The sequence below is a fragment of the Gymnogyps californianus genome, chromosome 28, assembly GCF_018139145.2.
Source record: "Gymnogyps californianus isolate 813 chromosome 28, ASM1813914v2, whole genome shotgun sequence".
NCBI classification, from domain to species: domain Eukaryota; kingdom Metazoa; phylum Chordata; class Aves; order Accipitriformes; family Cathartidae; genus Gymnogyps; species Gymnogyps californianus.
Window position 1 is genome coordinate 1,571,661 of NC_059498.1, and position 13,261 is coordinate 1,584,921.

General features: G+C 37.8%; 2 protein-coding genes across 2 annotated transcripts; both read right to left on the bottom strand.

Moving 5' to 3' along the window:
* Positions 1-426: 426 nt before the first annotated feature.
* LOC127026724 (olfactory receptor 6-like) lies at positions 427-1,419 on the bottom strand. The gene has a single exon (XM_050912035.1). It carries the CDS (start codon positions 1,417-1,419, stop codon positions 427-429), a length of 993 nt encoding a protein of 330 aa, XP_050767992.1.
* Positions 1,420-7,177: 5,758 nt separating this feature from the next.
* Positions 7,178-11,945, bottom strand: LOC127026725 (olfactory receptor 6P1-like). Its single transcript, XM_050912036.1, is given in 4 exon segments — positions 7,178-8,149; positions 9,461-9,589; positions 9,917-9,945; positions 11,858-11,945. Coding segments are annotated over 4 exon segments (1,218 nt in total).
* Positions 11,946-13,261: the final 1,316 nt, after the last annotated feature.

The following is a 13,261-nucleotide window of genomic DNA, read 5'->3' on the forward strand; positions in this document are numbered from 1 at the left end:
CCCAGAGGTTGGGCTAGGGAGATATCATTTTGACAGCATATTCACATAATTTATAGTTATCTGGCCTTACTCCTTCTGTCTTTATGTAGAGAACTCTATTCCTAAAGTTAGGATAGCTCTCACCCTAGGCTAGACAAAATGGGAATGGTTTCCTCATATATTCAGGGAAGAAATAGAAGGTCCTCCAGAGAAAAATTCAGATAATCTTGCCTAACTTTGTGTTTCCTTGAAACAAGTCACTGGTGGGGCTCAAAATGACAGAAGATCATACATAAGACTGTTTCACTCATATCAATCAGTTCCCTGAAATTCCTGAATTTCAAGGAAAAAATATTTGGACCATCTTGCTTCAGCTTCTGAAGCATAAACCAGAGTTTTTCATCAAGTGATTTAATCATAAAATCCAATTATTTCTATATGGTTTTCTTACCTATACAATCTCTTCTTTTCTGTCATTAAACCTGCTAATGTTTCTGCAAGGAAACTCTTTCTGAACAAGATCTTTTGGACAGCATCCTTGATTTCCTGGTTCCTCAGGCAGTAAATGATGGGATTGAAGAGAGGAACAACAACAGCGTAGAGAGCAGACACAATTTTGTTTGTGTCATGAACTGGAAGTGTTTTGGGCCTCACATAGATGAAAATGCTTGTCGCATAGAAGACAATGACCACTATAAGGTGGGAGGCACAGGTGGAGAAGGCTTTTTGGCAACCTTGTACGGATGAAATGTGAAGGACAGTGAAGATAATATAGGTATAGGATAGGATTACTATGGAGAGAGGCATCAGGAGAATAAATAAGGCAGCCACAAAATCCATAAAAGCAGCTCTTTCCATATCTGTGCAGGCTAAGTTCAAGAGAGGAGAAACATCACAGAAGAAATGGTTGATTACATTGGGTCCACAGTATGTTAGCTGAGAGATAAAAAACACTTTGCATCCAGAAATTAAGAAACCAGTCAACCAAGATCCCATAGTAAGGTAGACACAGACAGTGTGTCTCATGATAGTAGAGTAATGGAAAGGCTTGCAAATTGCAACATAGCGATCATATGCCATGACAGCCAGGAGAAGGCACTCAGTGTTGCCCAGGCTGAGGAAGAAGTACAGCTGTGTCATGCATCCCATGAAGGAGATTTGCTTTGACACTGACACAAAGCTCAGCATTGTCCTGGGGAGCGTGACTGTCACATACCAGATCTCCAGGAAGGACAAATTACTCAGAAAGAAATACATAGGGGAGTGGAGGTTATAGTTTGTCCAGACAGTCAGGATGATGATAATATTTTCTGCTAAAACTAAGAGATATGCAATGAGAAATATTGCAAAAAACAGAATCTGCAAGCGAGGAGCTATGGGAAATCCAAGGAGAATGAATTCTTTGACCATGCTGTGATTGCTCACCTCCATGTCTCCCATCTACCTCTGTAAAGACAATGACATCAATGACTTATTATTAGTGATTATAATACAATAGAATACCTTTTTCTCTCTCTCTCATTTTACAGTTGTTTTACAGTTCTTTCACACTGCAGTCAAATTAAGATTAGTGTTTATACTGCTGTAAATACTAGTTTTATTAATTATTAAAGTATTTTAAGACATTGTATTTACAACAAAATAACAATAATTCTGAATTCTCTCAGTGACATAATGTCTAACTTCTCCTTGACCTTCTAGAGGGAATTATCTGTTATTACGTCTAGTAATTTTCTGAATTGTACAATATGATTCTATCAACTTATTTGTGAATTTGTGAAAAGAGTTGCCAGAAAATCAGTCACCATAAATATTTCTTAAAATAACAAAATATTATCAACACCAATAGCAGTATTTACATAATCATCACCAATGCATTATTATTTTGTGAAGTTGAAACTTTAATAAAGGTCAGAATTCAAGCTGTAACTTTAACATAATTAAAATAATAAGCAGAAATAAAGCTTTTCTGCTCCATAGCCCCTGTGTCCAGAAATTGTGGTCTTAATCCAAAATCCAGTTTGAAAGCTCCCTACATTGTCTCACATTTTCAAAGAGTTTTAAGAAATTTGCCATCTTGTTCCCATTTTGTATAATATATTCCAGCTCTTGTATAAGCAGGGTTCAAGCCTGAATAACTAAAAAGTGTTGGAGTCCTCTTTCCTATGATAAAGGCAAGATTCAGTTGGATACACATAGATGTGTAGTACCACTTAAGAAACCCCAGGATATCTGAGCTGTCCAAATGGGTATGAAGGATATGACACAAGATTTACAGTAGCCCTGTGCACTTCTGGAATAGCAGCTGGAGGCCAGGTGGGATAGCTAAGAGCTAAGTCTTGTTTCAGGCAAGTGAATAGTGTGTTGAGGGATTGACTCACTTGCCCATAAATAGTTACCTACTACCAGTTGAGATACCATGTGATACTGGAATTATCAATTAATTTCAGGTAGACATAACACAGGATCTATAGGGGACTTCTGCCCTTCTGAAATGACAGCTGGAGGCTGGGCAGGATATTTCCGGGCATCTCAAAAGTAGACAACTTATTCAAGTCCATTTTGTTACATTAAATTGGTATCTTGACTTTCTTGTGGATATCAATGTAAACCTGTTTGCTAACAACAGAAGTTCAGAGACTTACAGACTGATTCAGTTGTCTAAATATAGCTATTTACGGTTATTTGAGATAGTGTAGGCTATCCAATATATGCCTTATCAATTAGCACATGACCTTGTGAAACAATATTTGGAGGATGTCATCTAGGATATCTCAAGGAGTACTAGACACCTACACTTAGGCAATTGAATCTTAACTCCTATCTCACACTTCTACATGTAGACACAAAAATTAAGAACCCTTAATCTGACAGCTGAATCACATCGCTGCTGTCTAATCAATGGGGAAAAAGAGACACCAGCAAAGTGAAATTCAGATGACGTATCTGGATGAACAACCTTGAGGTTCTTTCCTGTTTTTCTCTATTAACTATAAGAAAGCCAGGGTTGGATTTCCCAAACTTTGATGTTTAATTTCTAAAGGCTTTGAAACACAAAATTTTTGTTAATTAAATAAAGTCATACAGGTAATATAATGAATAATTTCTTGAGAAAGATTTCAAAACTCCCTATTCTTGTAGTCTACTATATTAACATTAACAATGCATTCAGTTCTTGAGTGCCTAACTACAGAGGCCTGCAAAAGTGTCTTTTGTAACTATAGGTCCTTTTTCTCAAAGTTATTTGAATGAATCATTATATTTCAGAAGGGAAGGGAAGGGAAGGGAAGGGAAGGGAAGGGAAGGGAAGGGAAGGGAAGGGAAGGGAAGGGAAGGGAAGGGAAGGGAAGGGAAGGGAAGGGAAGGGAAGGGAAGGGAAGGGAAGGGAAGGGAAGGGAAGGGAAGGGAAGGGAAGGGAAGGGAAGGGAAGGGAAGGGAAGGGAAGGGAAGGGAAGGGAAGGGAAGGGAGACTGACAAAAAGTATCTTCAGTTGAGAGATACAGCTTCACTTTTTTTTTCTTTGCATGAAAATTCACAGATGTTCTGTGAGAAATAAGATTTACTGTGTGGCTTCTCACTAAAAAGATTTAATTCAAACCCCATCTTTTCTGTCATAATTTTTTTTTACTAGCTTCATTAGCCAATATACTACTCAGTAGACTTAAAGAAAGTGTTATTAATATTTATGATAAGAAATACTACATTAGTAAATACTTCTATTTCACTTACAAATTTGAGTTCTTGTACCAATGTTGAATGGACTGTTTTCAGAGAGACTGTGCCGTGACATCTGTTTATTATTTCTTCACTTTCCTGAAGACTTCATCTGTGCATTTGGTTTGTTCTTCCAAAGGGACCAATCAAAGAAACAAATTATTTCTTCTCTCTTCCCTAGCCTGGTAATAATATTTGTCATTGAGCTTAAAAAAAAATACTTCAACCCTGAAAACAGAAGGTCTGGTAATCTTCCAGTAGCCAGAAATAGATTAAGCAAATGAGCAGCGTTCCTGATTTTGATGAATTATTTTTTCAAAGGTTTATCATGAAAACTGTTGATGAAATTGCTGAACAAGGTGTACAGCTGTTCATTAAACAGATCTTCTCAAAGGCTTCTCTTCTAACCAATGTGAGGCATATAAAGGTCTATCCTACTCAGCAGAGAAAAAGGGATTTGGGGCTTCACACTCCATTGGTAGGATTTGTCTTTCCTGACACTGCAGGTATGACAAGGAAAATATTAATTATCCCACATTTAAAGACCTGTTATGAGGTTGTACCTGTGTAAGCTAGTTGTCTTAAATAGTGGAGAGAAACACGCATTGGGTGGGATTTATCTTATCCCAAAGAAAACAGTTAAGATACAAATTACTTGAATTGTGCTCTAGAAAGGATTGACCCATTACAAAACAAGCTCGTACAATTAGCTCAAACGGAGATAATTGTTAGGTACTGGATGAGATGAATCCCAACCCTGACTACAAATTTTCCTAAATTCAGAAGCTTAGCTGAGCTGCCTAGTTAAGAATTTAGTCATTGATCTTCTTATCTGTCAGCAATGAGATATTGACATCTTCATAGATCATTCATTCTGTTCATTATTAGCCACTTCTACACTACTAAAGGGATTGATTCCCAAAAAACAGACCAAGGGGTGCAGAGGGATTTACATTCATTTTGCTCAAGACTAATCCCCCTTAGAATGAAATGTCCAGGACAATTCTGCATAGCATTTTATCTAGATCTCCCCTTAAACCTCTCTGATGCCCTGAGGATCTCAAAAAAAGTCCTTCCTTATTATTACCTTTCTTTTTCCCACCTCAAGTTGCCTGAAATAATTATAGAATTGTGTTTCATTCACCCAGCGTATTGTTTCTCATAGCATGATATGAGTAGCATGCATTGCATGTAGGAATATTTGAGAGTATCAAATCTGCTGGAATAGGGCTGGAATTCAGTCTAGTATAATGGAAACCAAACCAATACATTTTCATTTATATTGCCTAAAAGGAGGGAGCTTTTAAATATATAATCCCTAGATCTAGAAATGTTTAGATCACTCCAAAAGATTGTCCGGATATGAATAAACATACATGCAGTGACTTGGGATCACAGTTGGGAATCACGACTTGGGAATGAAGTAGTGGCAAAGTTATTGATAATGTAAAAAGTCATCCTTAAATACTTCTGTTAGAATAACATGTATCATTTCAGAAGAGAGTGTTTTTCTCCCACAAGGACTCCAGAGACTGCCCAGATGAATGACTTAGACTTAGACAACTCTGTCTGTGAGGAACTTTTCCTCCATCTAAAAATATTCTGACGACTCACATCCTTTGTTGTTGTTGTTATTGTAGTTACTTTATCTGAGTACATGTGATCAGGATATTAGTTTTTTCAATGTTTTCTATATACATATATTCATGCTATTCTATGATTTTCAAAACTGAAAAAATCTACATTGTTAATATTCTCATTTATGTAAGAAATTTGGAAAAAGAAATGTAGATTCATATTTAATTTACAGTACACATTTTGTAGTACAAATTGGTTGGTACTGCCTCATGCTCTACTCAACTAGTATTAACTGCTTATCCCATGAGCTTAACTGAAGTTTAAGGCACAGTGGAAAAATTGCTATTTTATTTATTGGAAAGAGTAATCCAAACAAGCAGAAGTTATCAAACAACTGTGAAAACTGAGTCAACAAAGAAGATTAGCTACTAATAAATAAACTAAAATAAACTACTCTTCTGCAAAAAAAAAAAGTTTTCAGCTGGTTCATGATTTTTTTTTCTACTAGGTGGAGTGGACTGAAATGGAGCAGAGGTACTTTCCCTCCTCTGAAACAAATAATGATAACCATTCAATCTAGTACAGAATCTGACATTGTTCACTACTTCCAGATGAATTTTACTGTATTATAATAGAGATTTATGAGAGGAATTTGAGATTTCCAAGCTTATGGGGGGTAGTTGGATACCAGTTGCCTTGTATAAAACAGGGTCAAATAAAGTGAAATTAATTTCACCTGGATTTAGATTTCTAAAAGGTAGTCATCTGAACTGGTCAGCTATGTTTCCTGTGTGGTAAGGAGAGACAAAAGGGAGAGAGACAAAAGTCTCCAAAGGTAAATTCATCTAATTTATCTTAAATACCTGTTGAAGGATGGGGTAAATCACACATGGGAACTGCCTATTTTTCTTCATTAATGTTTTAGAGTGTCTAGGTGATTAGCGTAGACTTGGGTAATTTTTAGACATCTGAAGCAAAGACAAATCCCATCTATAGGCTGAATTTATCGTAACTAAAATTGCACAGTGTAGGTATGTATTTGAATTCAAGTAGTCTAGCCTCCTTTAACATTCAATAGAGAGAAATTAAGACTTCCACAGTATGCTGCATCTGGCATTATTTTCAAATTTGTAGCCCTGGGGGGTCTCATTTGCTGTCAATGACTTCAAAGACAGTCTAGACCCGTATATTAGCTATAGACATTTCAGTTCTGGATGCATAAATATAGCAAACATAAATGTCACTCTTCTAGCCCAGAAGAGAGTGGCTCCGGGTTATTCTACTTCATGTAATCTCATAATTGGGGAAGGAATTAGGAATGTAATCATCCTAGCATCCCAGTATAGGTAATGAACAGACATAAACAGCTCCAGGGAATGACTGTGTAGAATAGCTAAAACAGTATATCTCATAGAGGAAATGAGGAGAAGTTATGTAATAGGAATATTTTCACCCACTAACTCATTTTATCTCAGTTGATAAAACTTAGGGGAGCAATTCAGCTAGCTAACCAATGATATTCTCTGCCATTTCAGATGCTGTAGGTTATCTAAACTATCTGCATGGGGCTAGCACATACAAAAAGGATCTACCAGTGACCTACATCCTTTTAGAGTGGCAGGCAGAAGCCAGGCAATATACTTTATAGTATCTGAAAATAGCACGGATGCTTTTGATTAGGTACCTTAGTTATCCTGACTAAGTCCTCTGTATCAGTAAATATGGTGAAAAATATATTTCTGAGGAGAATTTACCCCATCTATTCTACACACCCGTCTTTGGAGACCATGAAATCACCATGAAGTTTTGATGGGAGAAGGAGCCTCATTAATTACCTTAACCTTAGATTTTATCTGCTAGGCATCCAATAATAAGGTAACTCCTGCAAGTGCCATTAACATTTGGCTTATGTTATCCTTTCTCTTAAGGACACAAAACTCCTATTGTTAAGTACATTTCTGACATTTATTATTTTTCTTAGTACTTCTTTGACATCTTGGCTCCTTAGGCAGTGAATGACAGGGTTGCAGAAAGGTACTACAACTGTACGTAGAACTGACACCATCTTGTTGGAGTCAAAGGCACCCATGGCCTTAGGCCGGGCATAGGTAAATAGAGTAGTAGAGTAGAAGATGACAACAACTACCAGGTGAGAAACACAGGTTGAGATAGCTTTCCACCTCCCCTGAGCTGTGGGGATCCACATTATAGTAGCTGTTATGCAGAAGTAAGAGGCCACCACAACAAGCAATGGTATGAGAATTATAATCAATGCCAGAATGAAATCCACTGTCTCTGCCTTTGACATATCCTTGCGGGCAAGGTTGAGCAGGGGTGATATATCATAGAAGAAATTGTTGGTGACTGAGTCACAGAAATTTAAACGTGAGATGAAGACTACCTTGAGCATGGAACTGGTACAACCTCCCAACCAAGAGCCAGCAACTAAGAGAAAGCAGAGCTCATGGGTCATGATGGTTGGATAGAGCAAGGGGCCACAAATAGCCACAAAGCACTCATAAGCCATGATAGCCAGAAGCAGACACTCAGTGTAGGCCAATACAATGGAAAAGTAGATCTGGGCCATACACCCTTCAAAAGAGCTGATCTTGCATTCTTTCAATAAGCTGCTAAGCATTTTAGGCACAAGAACTGTAATATATCACATCTCCAGAAAGGAGAGATTGCTCAAGAAGGAATACATAGGGGTATAGAGGCAGTAGCTAATACAAATCATTATAATGATGACCGTATTCTCTGCTAGTGTCAATATGCAGGCAGTGAAGAAGGTGATGGCAAGTAGGACTTGCAGTTCTCTGAGAAAAATTGAGAATCCCTGCAAGACAAATTCTTGAGCACTTGCTTTTTTTTTTAATTTCTATTGTTAAAAAAATATTATCAGTATATTATTATATTACAATTACATTATATTATATCATTATTTATTATCAGTAACAGTATTAGAGTAGATATGCAAAACTGACAAAAACTCAGTTTATTCTCACAAAAGGAATCAAGCAAATGTTAGAGCAATTTACATTATGTACCAAGAGGGTAATTTTGTTTTTAACAATATCCTGAATATTGAGGAGACCTGGCTTTGGATTCAGTTCACCTAACTTTAGGCATCCACAATGTAGATATCTATATCTCAGAAAATCATCTAGATTCCCTTTGCACTCAAGTAGACAGGGAAAGGCACCACCAAAATGTAAAATTCATCTGTTCTGTTCTATTCTGTTCTGTCTTGTCTATAATATATAACTACTTTAGGATGAGATGGAATATGTCCTGGAAATAACGATTTCTCTTCACCAGCCACAAAGTGAACCTAGAATCAGTAGTTCGGACTAAGACAGTGAGAATTCATCATGTTTAATTTTAGTAGAGTATTTAAATACTTAAAATTAAATGCCTGGAGCCCAAGGCACCCAAGTTTATATGAGACATCTGTGTGAGGCTGCCATATAATACAAGACCTTTAGAAGACACATATCTTCCCAGCTTGACAGCTGTAGGCCGACAAATTACCCAAGATCATCCAAAGCTACACTAGTCACTTGAGTCCCATTCTAGGTATCTACAGTAGAGGTGGACATGCTGTAGTCTCAGTGCGTGTTATAGTCAGCTGAAGCCTGGTCACTGCCATCAGTGGAGTCTATAGAGTCATTCATCTCATCAAAAAGTAGACATCTTTCTTGGACTCATTACAGTAGCAGTTTGGGATTCCTGATAATACCTGGGACTTCCATATGAAATTGGAAGATTTGATACACAACCTAGAGGATGCCTATACCCTTGTGGAGTGCATTTGGATGATCTATTGCATCTCAAAAGACATGAAATTCCTATTTGCAAGCAACTGAATTAGCTACTACATTTGTTCAGATGAATCATTCTTCAAACTTCATTGATTATTGATCATATCTCCACTGACTATAATGAAAATTTAGACTTGTAGTTATGATGATGACAGATAAATTTGCTAATATCTAGTGCAAGATCTAGTTGTATAACTGTTGCTTTCTACTGTCTTCTATGTCTCTGTCTCAAAACATTTTCATAGGCCTGGCAGATATCACTGTACCTTTCTTCAACTGGAGCTGGAGTTATCTCTCAGAGTCAAGATGACACTAGATGACTAGTCATTCAACTCCTGTTGCTATTGATGCTGGTTCTCTTTCCCTACCCTTTCCACCTGAGTCCATATTCCCTTGCTTCTTTCTACCCAGCTTGAAGAAATCTCCACTCCTATGGTATTTTCTTCATCTGATAACCATAATGTTTCATTTTCATTATTTCCTTTGTTCGTCTTCACCTGTACACACATGAATTAGTGCTGACCAGTTAATTCACTTAAGTTTTTCTCCTATTCATTCAAACAAAAGATCTCCATTATAGTCTTGTTGTAATACCCATTTTTCAGGCTGCAAACGAGATACAAAGAAAGAAACAGCTTGACTAGCAAAACAATTAAAGAGTCAGGGAAATGAAGAATTCTGAATTCAGCAACTTCTTTGCTGGACTGTGTTTGCAAAAAATCTTGTGTCAACCAATGACGTTCAGTTTTCAGCTGCCTATATAATAATAATCCAGGGAAGGCCTGAGCACTCAGAAATATGGACCTGGAGATTCAAAAACTTACCTGTTCTGTAAAATGAGACCCTTTGTGTTCTGATAGCAAAGATTGAATGGACAGGCAAAAGCATTAAGATTCCTTTAAATACCAGAGGGACAAGAATTACCAAAAACACAAAAACAAAAAAGGGAAAGGGTTTCCTTTACTGTAATGTCCTGATGGAAGTCTTGTAGTTATAGTTCATCAATGTCATAAAAATCAGATAAATTATGCCAGCAGGGGAAGCAATAGATGAATCTAAGTTTACAGCAGTTAGTGGAATATATATAAGGTTTGTCATTCAACACCCTGGATGACCCTACCCGTGTTCATCTAAGTGTCTATGTCTAAACTAGTTGTCTAGGTTTTCTCAAAATTTATGTGGAGATAACAGCTATATGGGAGTTGAGATTAAGGTTAGAAAACAAATGAACCACCTTCTCCCCCTCCCAATGATACCTTTTTAAACATTTGAGGTGTAGATAACCTGCATGTGAGTTAGCGAAAGTGGGTTGTCCTTATAAAAGTGAGAAACAGGCACTTACAGAACATGATTCATCTTATATCTATTTTAATTATCGGTCATATGATAAGATGAATCACTTTCTAGAAGCATTTATTTCTCTCTGTTGAGTGTGATAGAAACCTTCAGTGACATACAGAAGTCTAAGGATAGAAGAAATCACCCTACTAGACTCATGTACTGTGTAGTGGATTACATTGGAATAAATCTGGAGATTAGTTAGACGTAACTGATTATAAATAATATGAATATATAAATATATATTATAGAAACAATATGATATATATTGATTATATTGTATTATAAATAAAATGTATTACATATATGTATAATATATAATAAATCTATAACTAATATCGATTATATATCCCCCCAGTAATCTTGATCAATGTACGTAACTCCACTCAATTAAAAATAAAGACACAGACAAGAAGAAAGGAGGTAAGGAACAAGATTTTTCATGCAGCCGGAAAACTACCCTGGCATTGGCAGTTGGCATAGGCCATTTCTGTTATCTAAGGCTGAGACAGGCACCATGTGTTCCTATACTGAACAAAGAGACATTCACTAACAGACATTTATGAAAGAAAAATTTAATGGTGGATCACAACACGACTAGCTCAGATTTAGATATATTTCAGATGTCTGAAGTTGAGACAGATGAATCCTGTCTAAAGGGACAGGATTCCAAGATCTCAAAAGTCCTTCCATTTTGGTGGCCAAAGTCCTGTGTCATACTGGCTCAGAAAAATTTTTAATTTCAAATCCCACCAGGAAGTATCTGCACTTTTTAAGATTTCAGTCAGAAATTTGACATATGATCCAGAGACTAAAAGAGGGCATGAAACAGACAATCATCTCAAATTCTAATCACAACTCCAGTGTGGACTCCATTGATGGACTTCTGTGTACATTACAACCCTCGTAGTATTCTCACCTCATATGGATTGAGCTGATGGCTAGTGTTTGTAGAGTTCTTCGATCTGGAAAAACAGGATGAATTATAATTAAGAAATTACTTCCATGTGAAAAAATTATGCTTACTGATAAAATCTGAGTTTTTCAGAGGGGTCTTGGGGTGAGTGACTCTAACACTTAAATAGCCTAGTGACATTTTAAATATTTTATGTATTTCAAAGTTCTGCACAGGGCTGAAAGATGTGGTACAGGACTTAAGGGATTTCCTTCTTAAATAGTATCTGGAGGCCAGGTGAGATAGCCTACAACACCTAAAATAACACTACTTGCCAATACACCTGAATGCTACTCAAATGTGACAAAGGATGCCCTGGAAATTATAGCCTTCCCAGATGATACTTGGAGAGAAATGTAGCACTAAGAAGCCACATTCCCAATGCCCAGTAGAAATGGAGACTGCAGTACTCTGCTGTATATAACCCATTGCTCCCCATAATGCAAGAAGACCAGATGTAGGATATACTTACCTGAAACTAGCTTCCCTTCATTGATACCTGATGCCACTTTACTGATATCCGATACCACAAATAAAGATACACATATAGCTGTACTCATTCTGTTAGCACTCCTAACGTGGGATTTATTCCCTCAGCCTCAACAGAATGATTTTGTTGATAAGTGAAACCTGGTGGGATGAGTTCTGTGACTGGTGTGCCATGATGAATGGTTATAGGCTCTTCAGGAGGGATAGGCAGAGCAGGCGAGGCAGGGGGGTGGCACTGTATTTAAGGGAGGTGTTGGATTGTATGGTGCTTGCAGTTGGTAATGACATGATTGATAGCCTCTGGTAAGGATGAAGGGGAAAGCAAATAAAGCAGATGCTGTTGTGGGAGTTTACTATCAACCACCCAGCCAGGATGATGACATCAATGAATTATTCTACAAGGAATCAAGGGATATCTCTAGATCAACTGCCCTTGTCCTTATGGATGATTTTAATTTCCCAGCTGTCAACTGGGAATATCATACAGCAGACACAAATGGGTCCAGGAAATTCCTGAAGCATGCTGAAGATAACTAGGAAAGGTGCTTTCCTAGATTCGTTGTTTGCAAACAGAGAGGGACTGTGAGCAAAGTGGTGATTGGTGGCTGTCTTGGTCACAGTGACCTTGAAGTAGCTGAGTTTCAAATTGTTGACGATAAGAGAAAAACTGCCAGCAAAACTTTGGTCCTGGATATAGGGAGAGTAGATTTTGGGCTGCTAAAGGAGCTAGTTAGTAAGGTCCCCTGGGAATCTGCTTTTGAAGGTTTTGGGGTCCAGGAATGCTGGTCACTTTTTAAGAGCCATGTCTTAAGAGCGCAGGAGCAGGCAATTCCAAAGCGTGGGAAGTCAAGCAAGTGGGGCAGAAGGCTGGCTTGGCTGAGGAGGGATCATCTTCTAGAACTTAGGCGCAAAAGGAAAGTGTATGGACATTGGAAGCAAGGACAGGTGACATGGGAGGACTACAGAGTTGCTGTTTGCCACTGTAGGGAGAAAATTCATGCAGCCAAAGCTCAATTAGAGATCAAGCTGGCCAGCACTGTGAAGGACAACAAAAAGTGCTTTTTTAAAATATGTTAACAGCAAAAGGAGGATCAGAGATAACGTTGGTCCGTTACTTGATGAGGTCGGTTACGTCACAAATAGGGACATAGAGAAACAGAGATGTTTAAGGCCTTCTTTGCCTCTGTCTTCAACACAAATGATGGGCCCTCGGACCCCCAGAGCCCTGTGCTGGAAGACCATGACTGTGGAGATGATAAACTTCCAGCTGATTCTGAACTTGTTCAAGACTTGCTGCTCCAGCTGGATGCACATAAGTCTATGGGGCCCAATGGGATTCATCCCAGGGTACTGAAAGAGCTGGCCAATGTTATTGTGGGACCTCTAT

Excerpts from the sequence above, each read along its gene's own strand:
- LOC127026724 (XM_050912035.1), bottom strand. The coding sequence starts at position 1,419 with ATGGGAGACATGGAGGTGAGCAATCACAGCATGGTCAAAGAATTCATT.